The 14952-nt window shown below is 43.0% G+C and overlaps 1 protein-coding gene across 1 annotated transcript in view; it reads left to right on the forward strand.

Annotated features, from left to right (window-relative positions):
- OTOG (otogelin) overlaps positions 1-14952 on the forward strand; it is a 186185-nt gene that overhangs the window by 71695 nt on the left and 99538 nt on the right. Inside the window, exons 24-27 of the mRNA XM_084850807.1 lie at positions 1395-1533; positions 2701-2835; positions 12504-12650; positions 14542-14661. Coding sequence (XP_084706933.1) covers positions 1395-1533; positions 2701-2835; positions 12504-12650; positions 14542-14661 — 541 coding nt within the window. The remainder of the gene's footprint in view (positions 1-1394; positions 1534-2700; positions 2836-12503; positions 12651-14541; positions 14662-14952) is intronic.

Below are 14952 nucleotides of genomic sequence, written 5' to 3' on the forward strand. Positions count from 1 at the left end.
ATTTTAATTATGTTTTTGTAAATACACCTGTGGATTTAAAAACAAAAACACCTGTATAGGAATAAGGTTTATTTTTTCAATATAGCATCTATTTTTAATATTTTGTATATATTTAATTGACATTTTTAGATGGCCTAATTTCTTTTCTGCTTTATATTTCGAGCTTTTCCTTTGTTTGTTCTATACTGGTTCAGTTTAACATTACAGGATGTCATGGTTAGCATAATAAGGTGTTTTTACATGGGATGAGGAAGCATGAGAGACTTTTGTTTCCTGGGCTAGATCTACACTAGTGTTTTTTATTGGTAATGAAGTGCACTGATAACTATTTGGGCATACTACACGTTCTGTATACTGTTTTTTTAGTGTTACTTCCTGCTTTGTGTGTGCTATGAGGTATAAATGCGCAAGGGGGATATAGCATCACTATGATGGGATTGTATCGATTCGACACAAGGTGTAGATATGACCCTGGTCTCATCATGTAAAGCAGGAAGAGAGATGTATTTCCTCACATTTCTGTACATTCAATGTGGAGCACATACTGTATCTCATTTCCGATACATAAGCAGTATTCTGAAGAGTAGTTAGCATAAGTTACTAACTTTTTGTCTATAAATTTATATTTTCCTGAACTAAAATACTTGTTAAATCTGTTCACTATTAAAGTAAACGTATTTATTAATTATTGAAAATCCATGCTCTGGGAGTGGGGGTTGGGGGAAGAGCTAAAATAAAAGTATTTTGCAGCTTCAATTATATAAAGTAAGTGGTCAAGTATTTGCTGTTTGGCCCCTGTTTCCAGTCTGCTGAAGTATATTAAAATAAGGATTTGAGCAAGCTAAAAAGTATTGTTGTTCAGAGTGTGTGGTATTTATTGAAATAACTGTAGTATGTGAACTAGATCATGCTAATTTGGGTTGGTAAATAGTAGGCTATGTATACACTAAAGTAGGCCTGTACACAATAAAAAGTTCTGCATTAGTGCTTGGTTTCTTATATAACATGCAAACTTAGCATATGCTGTTGTCAGTTTAGTTTAATCAAATGCATAGTTTTTCCCAAAGTGGCCTGCCATGAAATCATTTCTGTCTGCCATTGCAGTATTCAGTGAGTGTCAGCAGTCTTCCCTGGGTATGCCTGCCTGGTGTTATTTCTCTATTTTTTTCCCCTAAGGTGGAGGTAAATTTGAAAGTGCATTGGATCTTCTTCATTCAATTAAATGTATGGTAGATTTGTTTGTTTGTTTGTTACATTTGTCTCCTGGAAGGAGTGTCAATAACTTGGAGGAAGGTCCGTTAGTATTTTGCTTTCATAGGAGGTTATCGTAATGTATGCCAATAGTTAATACATTATCTTTGAGACTATAACAATTATTTTTCCTTTCTTTGCAGCATCTGTCATCATGGGTCATTTGAATGCACTTTCCACCCTTGCTCATCCATGTGTACAACATATGGAGATCGTCATTACAGAACATTTGATGGACTTTCTTTTGATTACATTGGAAATTGTAAAGTTTACCTGGTTAAGGTAAGACTTTTTTCAAAAGCAGTTTTATTATTCTGGATTTTAACTTAAAGTAAATGCTCTACAATTAAAAAAAGCTAAAGATTTGCAAACTTCACTCATGAAGATAAGCTCTTTTGTTTGAACTTTAATGACTGGAGCTGCTGGAAGATAAAACTCCTGTTCATATATCTACATACTTTACTGAATACAATTGTATGTGTTAATAATACTTATTAATAAATCATGATACAATCAAAATGGGCTTATCTTTTGCTTGCAACATAATTTAAGCATACTTAACTGGATTGTTACCACAGCATATTAAAATATAAGACTTGTTAACTTTTGTTCTGCCGATGAATAAATACATAAAAATGCATTCATCTTATTGCTAAAATGAATCAGCAGCTGCACAGAACCAGGTAATGTGATATATGATTCAGCTTAAAGGTGCAATTTTGTCTGCTTTCTAGCTGACCTTGGGCAAGTGGATGAGTGGCAGAACTCGCCAATTCAATCTTCACTCCTTGCTGCTGCAAAAACTTCCTCTTAGAAATAAAAGAGCATCATTTTTTGTGTCTTTTTCCCTTAAAAGGCATTTTGCCATCTTGGCTGAAAGAAAAAGCATAGAGTTTGCCTGCCTTTCTAGAGGTGGCTGGTGAGAGAGCACCATTCCCTCAATGGTTGCAAGATTGCTGAGTCAGCACTGTGCAGGCACATGATGGCTGAAAGACCAGCAACAGTCTGCATGTGTCCAGTTATGAGCCATTGATGCTATCTGAACTGTGCTCTGCCTCCACTGCTGCCTTGTTATGCCTATCAGTAAGGGTTGTTGGGTTAGCACCATACAAGAATATTACCATCTGAATGCTCCCTATGGTTGATGATCAGTGGTGGTGAGCCTCTTCCTGCTGCATCACCTCACCAGCAATCTCTTCATCTTTTCTATAATCAAGAGTTAAAGATAGGAATGGGAGCAGGTGGAATGGAGAGCTGAGTAAATGGGTGTGCGTAGGTTGGTTTTCATCAGATGTTTGCAAGTTGCAATAGGCTCTAGCAGTGTAGAAGAAAAGATATATAGATACGAATGTGTATATGTTTATATGCCAAACACTAAAAATAAATGCATACTAATTAAGCTGCAGATGCATACAAATCTTATATGATTGCCTTATTTTCCTTCTGCAGAGTTACTCAGTTACTAGTTTCTCAATCGTCATAGAAAATATTAACTGCTTTAATACTGGAGTCATTTGCAGAAAGTATATTTTCATTAACATTGGAAAATCGTTCATAATATTTGATGATGACACTGGAGACCCGGTAAGCTCTAGCAATGTAGAAAGAATGATATATAGATATGAATATTTATATGCCAAAATTAAAAATAAATGCATATTACTTAAACTATAAATACATACACATTTTGTATGATACATGTCAGCTGCCCTTGGAACTTCAGGATAGTCCATAGTAGCTAATCAGAACACTTCTTATATCCAGAGAAACTGAGAATATGAGAAACTGCCAGGGCAGATGTCTGGGAGGCAGTTCAGCAGAAAGGCAATCCAGGAATCCATCCTATTTATTTATTATGGCAATTCCTATAATTCCCTTCAATAGAAATTCCCTGGACAATTTACATAAAAGGAACATACAAATACAGATAAAACAAATCAAAAAGCATAAACATGCAGAGACTGAAATGGCAGCAAATCTTATGAGCCAGGTAAAAATGATCAGAAAGAAAATAGACAGTTAAGAGCATTGAGGGAATGCCAAGAAGTAGAGCTGGGACAGGTGGAAGCTCGTCTCACAGCTTGATGAATGCACGAACAACTCAGCTTGAATCTGAGCACCGAATTGTACAGACAGTGAAGCTAGGTCAGAGTCAGTCAGAGTCAGTTCCTACATGTTGGATATGTCCACATTCATGCATGTCTTAGGGCCAAACGACATGTTACATTAATTGCGTAGTGTGTAGGTCAGTGTTATCTTTTAATTTACTCTAGTTGTAAGCATATATGGCTTTGTTCAGATCAAAACTGCCATGCTATGGGACAGAAGAATTAAAACTTTCCCCACTATTTGATTCCTGAAATCCCCCCCCTTCCTCCACAAAGGGGTTAACAAAAGTAAAAGGGTCTCCATTGGTGTCAAGTGGAAGCTAACTGTGTGTGTATAGGGGGAAGGTTTCATCCTCCTGTCCTGGAGCACAGTGGTACCAATCTGAATCAGGACCGTGCACACTTACACTAGAGTAAATAAAAAGATTACCCTGAGCTACATGATTACCACCCCTTCATGGATCACTGCCTTGTTGTGGCGAAGGGGCTTGCGTAACTCAGTGAAGCCATAAGCTATGCCGTGCAGGGCCACCCAAGACGGACAGGTCATGGTGGAGAGTTCTGACAAAATGTGGTCCGCTAGAGAAGGAAATGGCAACCCACTCCAGTGTTCTTGCGAAGAAAACCCCATGGAACGTATCACAAGGCTAAAAGATATGATGCCGGAAGATGAGCCCCTCAGGTCGGAAGGTGTCCAATATACTACTGGGGAAGAGCAGAGGGTATTTCCAAGTAGCTCTAGAAAGAGTGAAGCGGCTGGGCCAAAGCCAAAAGGACACTCAGCTGCGGATGTGTCTGGTGGTGAAAAGAAAATCTGATGCTGTAAAGAACAATATTGTTTAGGAACCTGGAATGTCAGATCAATGAATCAAGGTAAGCTGGAGGTGGTCAAACATGAGATGGCAAGATTGAACATCGACATCTTGGGAATCAGCGAACTAAAATGGACAGGCATGGGCAAATTTAATTCAGGTGACCATCATATCTACTATTGTGGGCAAGAATCCCTTAGAAGAAATGGAGTAGCACTCATAGTCAACAAAAGGGTGGGAAAAGCAGTACTGGGGTACAATCTCAAAAATGATAGAATGATCTCAGTACGAATCCAAGGCAAACCATTCAACATCACAGTAATTCAAGTCTATGCCCCAACCACTGAGGCTGAAGAAGCTGAGGTTGGTCGGTTCTATGAAGACCTACAACACCTTGTAGAACTTACACCAAAAAAAGATGTCCTCTTCATCATAGGGGATTGGAATGCTAAAGTAGGAAGTCAAGAAATCACCGGGATAACAGGCAGGCATGGCCTTGGTGTACAAAATGAAGCAGGACAAAAGCTAATAGAGTTTTGCCAAGAGAACACGCTGATCATAGCAAACACTCTTTTCCAACAGCACAAGAGATGACTCTACACATGGACATCACCAGATGGTCAATATCGAAATCAGGTTGATTATGTCCTTTGCAGCCAAAGATGGAGAAGCTCCATACAGTCAGTAAAAACAAGACCTGGAGCTGACTGTGGCTCAGATCATGAGCTGCTTCTTGCAAAATTTCAGCTTAAATTGAAGAACGTAAGGAAAACCACTAAACCATTCAGGTATGACCTAAATCATATCCCTGATGAATATACAGTGGAGGTGAGGAATAGATTTCAGGGATTAGACCTGATAGACAGAGTGCCTGAGGAACTATGGACGGAGGTCCGTCACATTGTTCAGGAGGCAGCAACTCAATCCATCCCAAAGAAAAAGAAATGCAAGAAAGCCAAGTGGCTGTCTGATGAGGCTTTACAATTAGCTGAGGAAAGAAGGGAAGCGAAAAGCAAGGGAGAAAGGGGAAGATCTATCCAACTGAATGCAGAGTTCCAGAGAATAGCAAGGAGAGACAAGAAGGCCTTCTTAAATGAACAATGCAAAGAAATCGAGGAAAACAACAGAATGGGAAAGACTAGAGATCTCTTCAAGAAAATTGGAGATCTCAAGGGAACGTTTTGTGCAAAGACGGGCATGATAAAGGACAAAGAAGGCAGGGACCTAACAGAAGCAGATGAGATTAAGAAGAGGTGGAAAGAATACACAGAAGAACTATACAGGAAAGATCTGAATGTCCCTGATAGCCATGATAGTGCGGTCACTGAACTCGAGCTGGACATCCTAGAGAGTGAAGTCAAGTGGGCCTTAGGAAGCATTACTAACAACAAAGCTAGCGGAGATGACAGGATTCCAGCTGAGCTACTTAAAATCCTAAAAGATGATGCTGTTAAAGTGCTGCATTCAATATGCCAACAAATTTGGAACACTCAACAGTGGCCGCAAGACTGGAAAAGGTCAGTTTACATTCCAATTCCAAAGAAGGGCAACGCCAAAGAGTGTTCAAATTACCGTACAATTGCGCTCATTTCACATGCCAGCAAGGTGATGCTCAAAATCCTACAAGCTAGGCTTCAGCAGTATGTGAACCGAGAACTACCGTAAGTACAAGCTGGGTTTCGAAGAGGCAGAGGAACTAGAGATCAAATCGCCAACATTCGCTGCATCACGGAGAAAGCAAGAGAATTCCAGAAAAACGTCTATTTCTGCTTCATTGACTATGCTAAAGCCTTTGATTGTGTGGATCACAACAAACTGTGGCAAATTGTTAAAGTGATGGGAGTACCAGACCACCTTACCTGTCTCCTTAGAAACCTGTACGAGGGTCAAGAAGCAACAGTAAGAACCAGACATGGAACAACCGAGTGGTTCAAAATTGGGAAAGGAGTACGACAGGGCTGCATATTGTCACCCTGCTTATTTAACTTATTTGCAGAGTACATCATGAGAAATGCCGGGTTGGATGAATCAGAGGTCGGAATTAAGATTGCCGGGAGAATTATCAACAACCTCCGATATGCAGACGATACCACCCTAATGGCAGAAAGCGAAGAGGATCTCAAGAGCCTCTTGTTGAGGGTGAAAGAGGAGAGTGCAAAAGCTGGTTTGAAACTCAACATTAAAAAAACTAAGATCATGGCATCTGGCCCCATCACTTCCTGGCATATAGAAGGGAAAGAAATGGAAGCAGTGACAGATTTTACTTTCTTGGGCTCCAAGATCACCACAGACGGTGACTGTAGCCATGAAATTAAAAGACGCTTGCTCTTTGGGAGGAAAGCTATGGCCAACCTAGACAGCATAGTAAGAAGCAGAGACATCACCTTGCCGACAAAGGTCTGTCTAATCAAAGCTATGGTTTTCCCAGTAGTAATGTATGGCTGTGAGAGCTGGACTATAAGGAAGGCTGAGCACCGAAGAATGGATGCATTCGAACTGTGGTGCTGGAGAAGACTCTTACGAGTGCCCTGGACTGCAAGGAGGTCAAATCAGTCCATCCTAAAGGAAATCAACCCTGAGTGCTCATTGGAAGGACAGATACTGAAGCTGAAGCTCAAATATTTTGGCCACCTAATGTGAAGAGAAAACTCTGGAAAAGACCCTGATGCTGGGAAAAACTGAAGGCAAAAGGAGAAGGGGACGGCAGAGGATGAGATGGCTAGATAGCATCACCGATGCAATGAATATGAACTTGAGCACACTCCAGGAGAGAGCGCAGGACAGGAAGGCCTGGCGTGCTATGGTCCATGGGGTCACGAAGAGTCGGACACGACTGAACGACTGAACAACAACAACAACATGATTACCATTATATGTAGATTGGCACTATGTTACATCCTGTTTGGACTACAGTAATGTGCTCTCTGTGGGGCTGCCTTTAAAAACTGTTCAGAAACATCAGCTATTTCAGAATGCTGTGGCCAAATTGTTGATCGGGGCCTGTTACAAGGAATATGTGACTACCTTGTTGAAACAGTTTTACTGGCTACCGGTCTGTTTCCGAGCGCAATTCAAAGTGTTGATTTTGACCTATAAAGCTCTATATATAGCTTGGGGCCAAGCTACTGGACATACGTCCCATATCAGCCTTAAAACCCTTATTTTGGTACCATTGGAAGGGCCTTGTTTTGGCACCACCACCATCAGAGACACATTTGGTGGGGATGCAAGAGAGGGCCTTCTCAGTGGTTGCTCCCAGGCTCTGGAACATCCTCTCAAGGGAGTCTAAGTTAGCCCCTTCTTTGTTGTCCTTCTGCCAGTAGGCAAATCTTTATTCAGGCAGTCTTTATTTATTTAATTTATTTATTAATCGCCCATCTGGCTGGTCACCCAGCCACTCTGGGCGATGTACAAAGTGTATAATAGTTTAAAACAATAAAATTCTACAGTAAAAAATTCATATTTCTAAAATTACCCTAACCCACCCCAAATCCCAACCTGAACAACCACATTTTTAATGCGCGGTGGAAGCTCATTAAAGAGGAGGCATAGCAGAGTTCCCTAGGGAGGGAGTTCCACAGAGTGGGGGCCACCATAGAGAAGGCCCTCCCCCTCGTCCTCACCAGTCTAGCTGTCCTGGCTGATGGGACAGAGAGAAGGCCATCTGAGGCTGATCTTGTTAAGCGGCCTGTCTGGTGTTGCTGGAGGCGCTCCTTAAGATAGGCTGGGCCAGATCCATATAGGGTTTTAAAGGTCAAAACCAACACCTTGAATTTGGCCTGGAAAACAACTGGTAACCAGTGCAACTCCTTCAGCACTGGAGTGATGTGATCTCGCTGGCGGCTGCCTTTAATCAGGAGAGCCGCCACGTTCTGTACCAGCTGCAGCTCCCAAATCGTCTTCAAGGGTAACCCCATGTAGAGCGCATTACAGTAGTCTAAACGAGAGGAGACCAGGGCATGTACTACCGATGGGAGCAGATGGTCGGGAAGGTAGGGGCGCAGCCACCGTATCAGATGGAGTTGGTACAGTGCTGTCCGGCTCACAGCTGACACCTGAGCCTCCATGGACAGCTGGGAGTCCAAAATGACCCCCAGGCTGTGGACCTGGTCTTTCAAGGGTAGCAGTACATCATTCAACACCAGGTCAACATCCCCCAGCCTCCTCTTGTCTCCCACCAAAAGTACCTCGGTCTTGTCAGGGTTCAGCTTATTCCTCCCCATCCAGCCACTCACCGTCTCCAGACATTTGGACAGGGATTCTACGGCCAACCTTGGTGAGAATTTGAACGAGAAATAGAGCTGCGTGTCACCCGCATATTGATGACACCGCATCCCAAACCTCGTGATGATAGCCCCCAGCGGCTTCACATAGATGTTAAATAGCATCGGAGAGAGGATGGAACCCTATGGCACCCCACAAGTGAGCAGCCACGGGACCAAAACCTCCTCTCCCAGTGCTACGCTCTGGTACCTGCCGGAGAGGAAGGACCAGAATCACCGCAATACGGGGTTTCCAATGCCCAACCCCTCCAAGCGGTCCAGGAGGATACCATGGTCAACGGTATCAAAAGCCGCTGAGAGGTGGAGGAGAACAAGGAAGGAGCATTTGCCCCTATCCAGAGCTCTCCTCATATCATCCACCAAGGTGACCAAGGCCGTTTCTGTCCCATGCCCAGGCCTGAAGCCTGACTGAAATGGATCTAGATAATTGGCTTCTTCCAAGTGTGCCTTCAACTGCATCACCACCACCCGCTCAATCACCTTGCCCCAAAATGGCAGATTCAAGAGTGGGTGAAAGTTGTTCAGAACTTGAGGATCCAAGGAGGGCTTCTTTAAGAGTGGTCTTATCACTGCCTCCTTGAGGGCTGATGGCATCGCTCCCTCTTCAAGGGAGGCGCTCACCACCGCCCTGATCCCCTCACCCAATCTCTCTCTGCAGCTCCTAATGAGCCAAGATGGGCAAGGATCAAGTAAGCAGGTGGTCGGCCTTACAGATGAAAGCACCTTGTCCACTTCATCAGAAGGAAGAAGCTGGAACCGATCCCACAAAACCGGTTTGCCACAGACCACCTCTTGCTCACTAACTGTATCCACAGTGCACGGAATAGCACTCCTAATCCAATCAATTTTATCTGCAAAGTGCCTTGCCAAGGCTTCACAGGAGGCCTTAGAATACTCCAGCAGTTTCGGAGCCACTGGAGCGACCAGGCTCTGGACCACTTGGAACAGCCTCCTGGGACAGCACTCTGTGGATGTGACAGAGGCAGCATAATATTCTTTTTTTGCTGCCTTCACCGCCACGTGATAGGCTGAAGATACAGCTCTAGCCCGTGTCTGATCGTCTTTGGAGTGAGACTTCCACCACCGGTGCGCTAGCCGTCTCACCTCCTGTTTCAGAGCTCGTAACTGTGGATTGAACCATGGTGCAGTCTGAGCCCTGTTCAGGGGGAGAGGGCATTTCGGAGCCACCCTATCTAATGCCCCAGTGATTGCAGCATTCCAGCCACCCACCAGGGTCTTGACTGAGTGGCCGTTGGCGTGCTCCAGAGAATCCCCAAGCGTGTTCAGGAATCCATTTGGATCCATAAGACGCCTGGGGTGGACCATTTTAATGGGTCCTCCACCCGTGCGGTGGGGTTGTGGAACCAAGAAGTCTAATGTCACCAGATAGTGATCTGACCATGACAAGGGGGTGGTGGATATACCCCTGACTTCCAGATCACTCCCCGCTTCTCCAGAAACTAACACAAGGTCTAGCGCATGACCGGCTACATGAGTGGGCCCAGTTGGAATAGTATGCAGCTCCCAGGAAGCCATGGTCTCCATGAAGTCCTGAGGTGCCCCTGTAGGGATGTATGAAAGTCACTTACCTTTTCGAAGGGTGACATTCGCGGTGGGGGAGAGGCGCTCCGTTCCTCCCCCCGAAATTCTCTCTGGCCAGCTCCGCTCCGCGGAGATTCTGCAGAGCCGCCGGCCGGGGCTGCCTGCAGCCAGACATCCGGCCGCTGGGCAGCCTGCAGGGACGCAAATGGCGGCGGCCGTAGCCGCCGCCATTTGCTTCTCTGTATTTTCCTGTGATAGGCTACATAAATATTTACGTAGCCTATCACGGCAAAAAACAAAACGAAACAGCGAACGCAAATGGTGGCGGCTATGGCGGCTGCCATTTGCGTTCCCTTTTTTTTGCCGTGATAGGCTGCGTAAATACTTACGCAGCCTATCATGGCTTCCGCAGGGACGCAAATGGCGTCCCTGCGTTAGCCGTGATACGCCACGCAAATGGCGTAGCGGCCGCCGTTTGTGTAGCTGACTTTACCGTGATAGGCTACGTAAATACTTACGTAGCCTATGATGGCAAAGAGCAGGGGCGCAAACGGCGTAGCGGCCGCCATTTGCACCCCTGCTCTTTGCCATGATAGGTTACGTGAATACTTACATAGCCTATCATGGCAGCCTGGAAGGACGCAAATGGTGGCCACTACGACAGCTGCCATTTGCGGCCGCAGCAGCCCAGCCGCGGCCGGAACTCCAGCTGCGGCTGGCCCTGGCCGGCGGCTCTGTGGACCTGCCACGGAGCGGAGCCGGCCGGGGAGGATTCCGGGGGGAGGGACGGAGCACCTCCCCCCCACCTCGGATGCCCCAGCGTGGAACCAGGTAGGTGTTTCGTACATCCCTACTGCACACGCACATCAGAGACCACTTCAAGCACCTCGGCCAGGGAGTCAGTCATGCAGCAGGGTGGACAGTGTTGCTGGAGGCGCTATGGCATATAAGCTGGTGTGTTGTTGACGGGTGGTTTAATTGGCTAGTGCTGCTGATTTCTTTTATTGCCCACCTCTGGCCAAGATGAAGAATGGATGTGTTCTAACAGTATGTACGTAACCCATATTTACACCTTCTGTTTTTTATTGTGTTTTAATGTATTTGTTTTTATGCTATGTTTTAATTAAGATTTTGTTTTTAATTTGTATTTTATTGTTAGCCAGGTTGGGTTCCATTTTTTGGTGAAAAGGCAGGATAAAAATTAAATAAATAAATAAATTCATTCATTCATTCATTTATTTATTTATTTACAGGGACAAATGGTATCCTATTGTATACTTTTATTACCTGATTGCTCCTGGGCTAGGAGTATACTTCAGAATACCAGTTAATGGGAATACCAAACAGCAGAGAGAGGCCACTGCCTACCTTCCCTGCTTGTGGATTTCCCAGGAGTATCTGGCTGGCCAATTTTGGAAATGGGAAGCTACATTATATCAACTCTTGCTTGATCAAACAAGGCTTGTTCTTGTTATGTTCTTAATAATCTCTCCTTGCCGCCTCGCTGTCAGTCTGCTTACATGGAACTTGACCACTAAGAGAGCTTAGATCAGAAGTGGGCAAATGCAGTGGGTCTGGGGACCATTTTTACATCCTGGGCCCCTCCTGTGGGCTGCACTCCCCTGGTGCCCTGTGGAATTCCTTTCTGTGCCCCACAGCAGTGACAAAAGAGTTAATGGCAAACCACCAATGACCCAATTACCACCCCATAGAGGATATGAAGTGGTAATTAGGTCAAATTTATCTCCATTTACTGTTACAGAGTAGTAAATGGATGGGGATTTTTTTTTCTGCTGCCACAAATTTTATAAAGGGTACAGAGTGGGAATTATGTCAGATTTAGCTTGGGAATAAGCCAGGTTTGAACTGTTTATTGTTCAGTACTGATAAATTTACTAGGGGATTTTTTTCTGCAGATTTTCTACCTGAATTTTGGCAGCATGGGGTGGTCGGGGGGGGCATGCCACATGTTGCCCACCCTTGGCCTAGCTGAAGAACAGATGTGTTCCAGCAGTATGTGCCTAACACCTTCTGTAGCCTTATTTGTGTTTTGCATTGGCCCTATTACCAGCACCTGGCATCATATACTGGAAGTGCTAGTATATGTGTCAGGCAAGGTAATATGCAGCATGCAGAGGATAGGCAAATGGATTTTGCATGTTAAAGATATGTCCAAATCCATTTTAAAGCATACTCAGGGAACAATCCTATGCATGTATAGACAGAAAAAAGTCCTAAACCCCCTATCTGGCTGAGGGATGCTGGGAGTTATAGGACTTTTTCCTGTCTAAACATGCATAGGATTGTGCCCTTAATGTTTCCTGGATTGCACCCATTATTCAGTTCACATCTTTTGAAAAGCCAGAGCCATATAATAAATAATAATGTTAATCTGGTCAGAAATATAAAAGGCTTGTTCCTTTAAAAGTAGTTTTTAAAGTAGTTTTAAATCTTCCTACAAGCTTTTATGTAGCCTATTGTGTGTGAGCTGACTTTTCTTTTAACAGAGTCCACTGAGTTACATAGACAAACTACAGCAAATATATATATGGAAAGCTGGATTTTTCACACTTGTTCATTTTCCTAATGAACACATCACAGTAATGTGGGATCAAAGAACAACTGTTCATGTAGAGACAGGGCCTCAGTGGCAGGTAAGCAATAATTGCCTCTCTTATTAGGAACATTATGTATTTAGAGGTAAGCACATTGAAGTCCTATTGATTTCAGTGGGAGAACTTGTGCTTAAGTCTCACATTGAAATCAATGGGATTTCAACGGGCTTAGCTTTGTCCAGATTATGTCTTAAATTTGTAAAACTGTACTTTATTAGTTCAAACTAGAATATTAAACAAAGATAATTGAGAAGCATTGATTTAAAGGTATCAAAGAAATATTGTACTAGGTAATTTAAGCATTGCCATATGCTTAAATTACCATTGCTTAATCGGGGGTTGGACTCGGTCTTATAGGCCCCTACCAACCCTACTGTTCTATGGGCATCTCTACACCAGCCTAAAGTGCAGCATTTAAAATGGGGCTTTCTGCTTCCATTTTAAATGAAGGATCACAACAACTCCCGTTTTCATGTGCTTCCTTTCCCCCCACCCCTTCCCCCTCCTTCTCCCCATATCTGAGTCTTCCATTATCTGTCATTGATCTCACTCCTCTTCTTGCCGCTTTTACTCTTTTCACGGAGGAAACTGAAGTGGAACACAACGGGATAATTTGATAGCTCATTATCTGTGATCTATTTAAAAGCAGAATAAAGGGCATTTAGTGCAGGAGATGCCTTGAATGATCACGGCATCATGTAAAGAGCCTGCAAACTTCCGTGAAGGATAAAAGCTAAGTGTGAAGGAGTCCTATGACTATGATATCTGATGTAACATACAGTAATGTATTGTATTATTCACTTCTAAGACTGTACCTACAGTGGATTATCCATACTAATGGTACATCTATTTCTGTTACTGGATATATTATAATTAAACTGGAATGTTTCTATGCTGATACAACAAATTAGAGATGCAATCTAGGTGATACTATTTTTTGCTGAAATCCTTGAAGAAAAGAGTTTATTCAGATTCAAAAGCTTGTGAAGTCTTTCATTAAGATAAGTTCGTTGAATAAAGGTATTTTATTACCTGTTTTGTATCTGTGTAATGTATATACCATTGTTGTCAAACTCTTTACAAAGAGGATATTAGTTGTGGTACTGAAGCTCTGCTATAAATGATCAAACCAAATACATGGTAGTTTATAGATTATATTCCAGTTAGAGACAAGTATATATTATTGTACAATAGTTTGTAGAAGTACTTCTGTGATACAACACCTCATGTTCGCTTATTGTTAGAACAAATTGGTATCTTACTGACAAAACAAGACCTTTGAGTTTGAGAATGCAGCTGAGTACTACCAATTGAGGCTATGAGCCCACACAACTAATGAGGCATATATAATCTCCGTTTAAATCAATTTGGTTTAATGTATGTGCAACTGTATTCAGGATATCCAGGTGTAGTGAAGAAAGCTGTTCACAGTTCAAACTGCTACAAAAGTAACCTTTAATATATTTTAGGAATGTTCAGCGTTTATGTAACAGCAAAGGCACATTGCATCCATGATTTCTTCTACATCACAATTATTGTTTGCATAGGTATAATCCTACTAAAGTCAATTTAATACTGACACATGTATTTTTACAAGGATTTGAATCAATAAAATAATGACTTTTTGCTTCATTATTTCAGCAGCATGGCAGCCACCAAAGCATTGTTTCTTCACATGTCACTTCACTTCAGTAATGTAGGATCCACGAGGTCATGTGAGTAGAGCAATACTCCCAGGAGGGATGCTGCTGATGTGGGAAGTAACCATGTAAGATCTCAGAGTTGCTACATGACTGGAGTGGTGTGCCATGCTGCAGTGGTTCCTATGCCTCTCAGCTAATGTAGGCAGAAGAACATATTTTTTTTCTGAATTTTGAGTAGAAAATGCATATGCCATCAGCTGGCCATATAAACTTTGTCTCTTTTCTAGGGTGAGCTGACTGGATTATGTGGGAATTTTGACTCAAAAACAATAAATGAAATGAGGACTCCAGAAAATTTTGAGTTAACAAATGCACAAGAATTTGGGAGTAGCTGGGCAGCTGTAGAGGTAAATAACCAGAGAATGGTCACACGTCCTATTTCAATACATAGTTATTTATCATTTAAAATCAAACACCAACAATACCCCTTTATAGGTGTTCTACTTCTGAGAATAATCATATATGACGAAAGAGAATGAGAACAAGCATGCTAGCTCTGCTCGTCTCATCACTTGAGTTGGACATCTAACTTCTGAAGTGGGGAGCCTTTACTACTCATGCAGGCCCCCTGCATGATGTAGAACCCTGATTTATATGTTGTTGACATGAATATTGTGAACAGAAAAGCTGAACTAAGG

The sequence above is a fragment of the Heloderma suspectum genome, chromosome 1, assembly GCF_057233095.1.
Source record: "Heloderma suspectum isolate Gila_16-S chromosome 1, 16-S_ref, whole genome shotgun sequence".
Lineage (NCBI taxonomy): Eukaryota > Metazoa > Chordata > Lepidosauria > Squamata > Helodermatidae > Heloderma > Heloderma suspectum.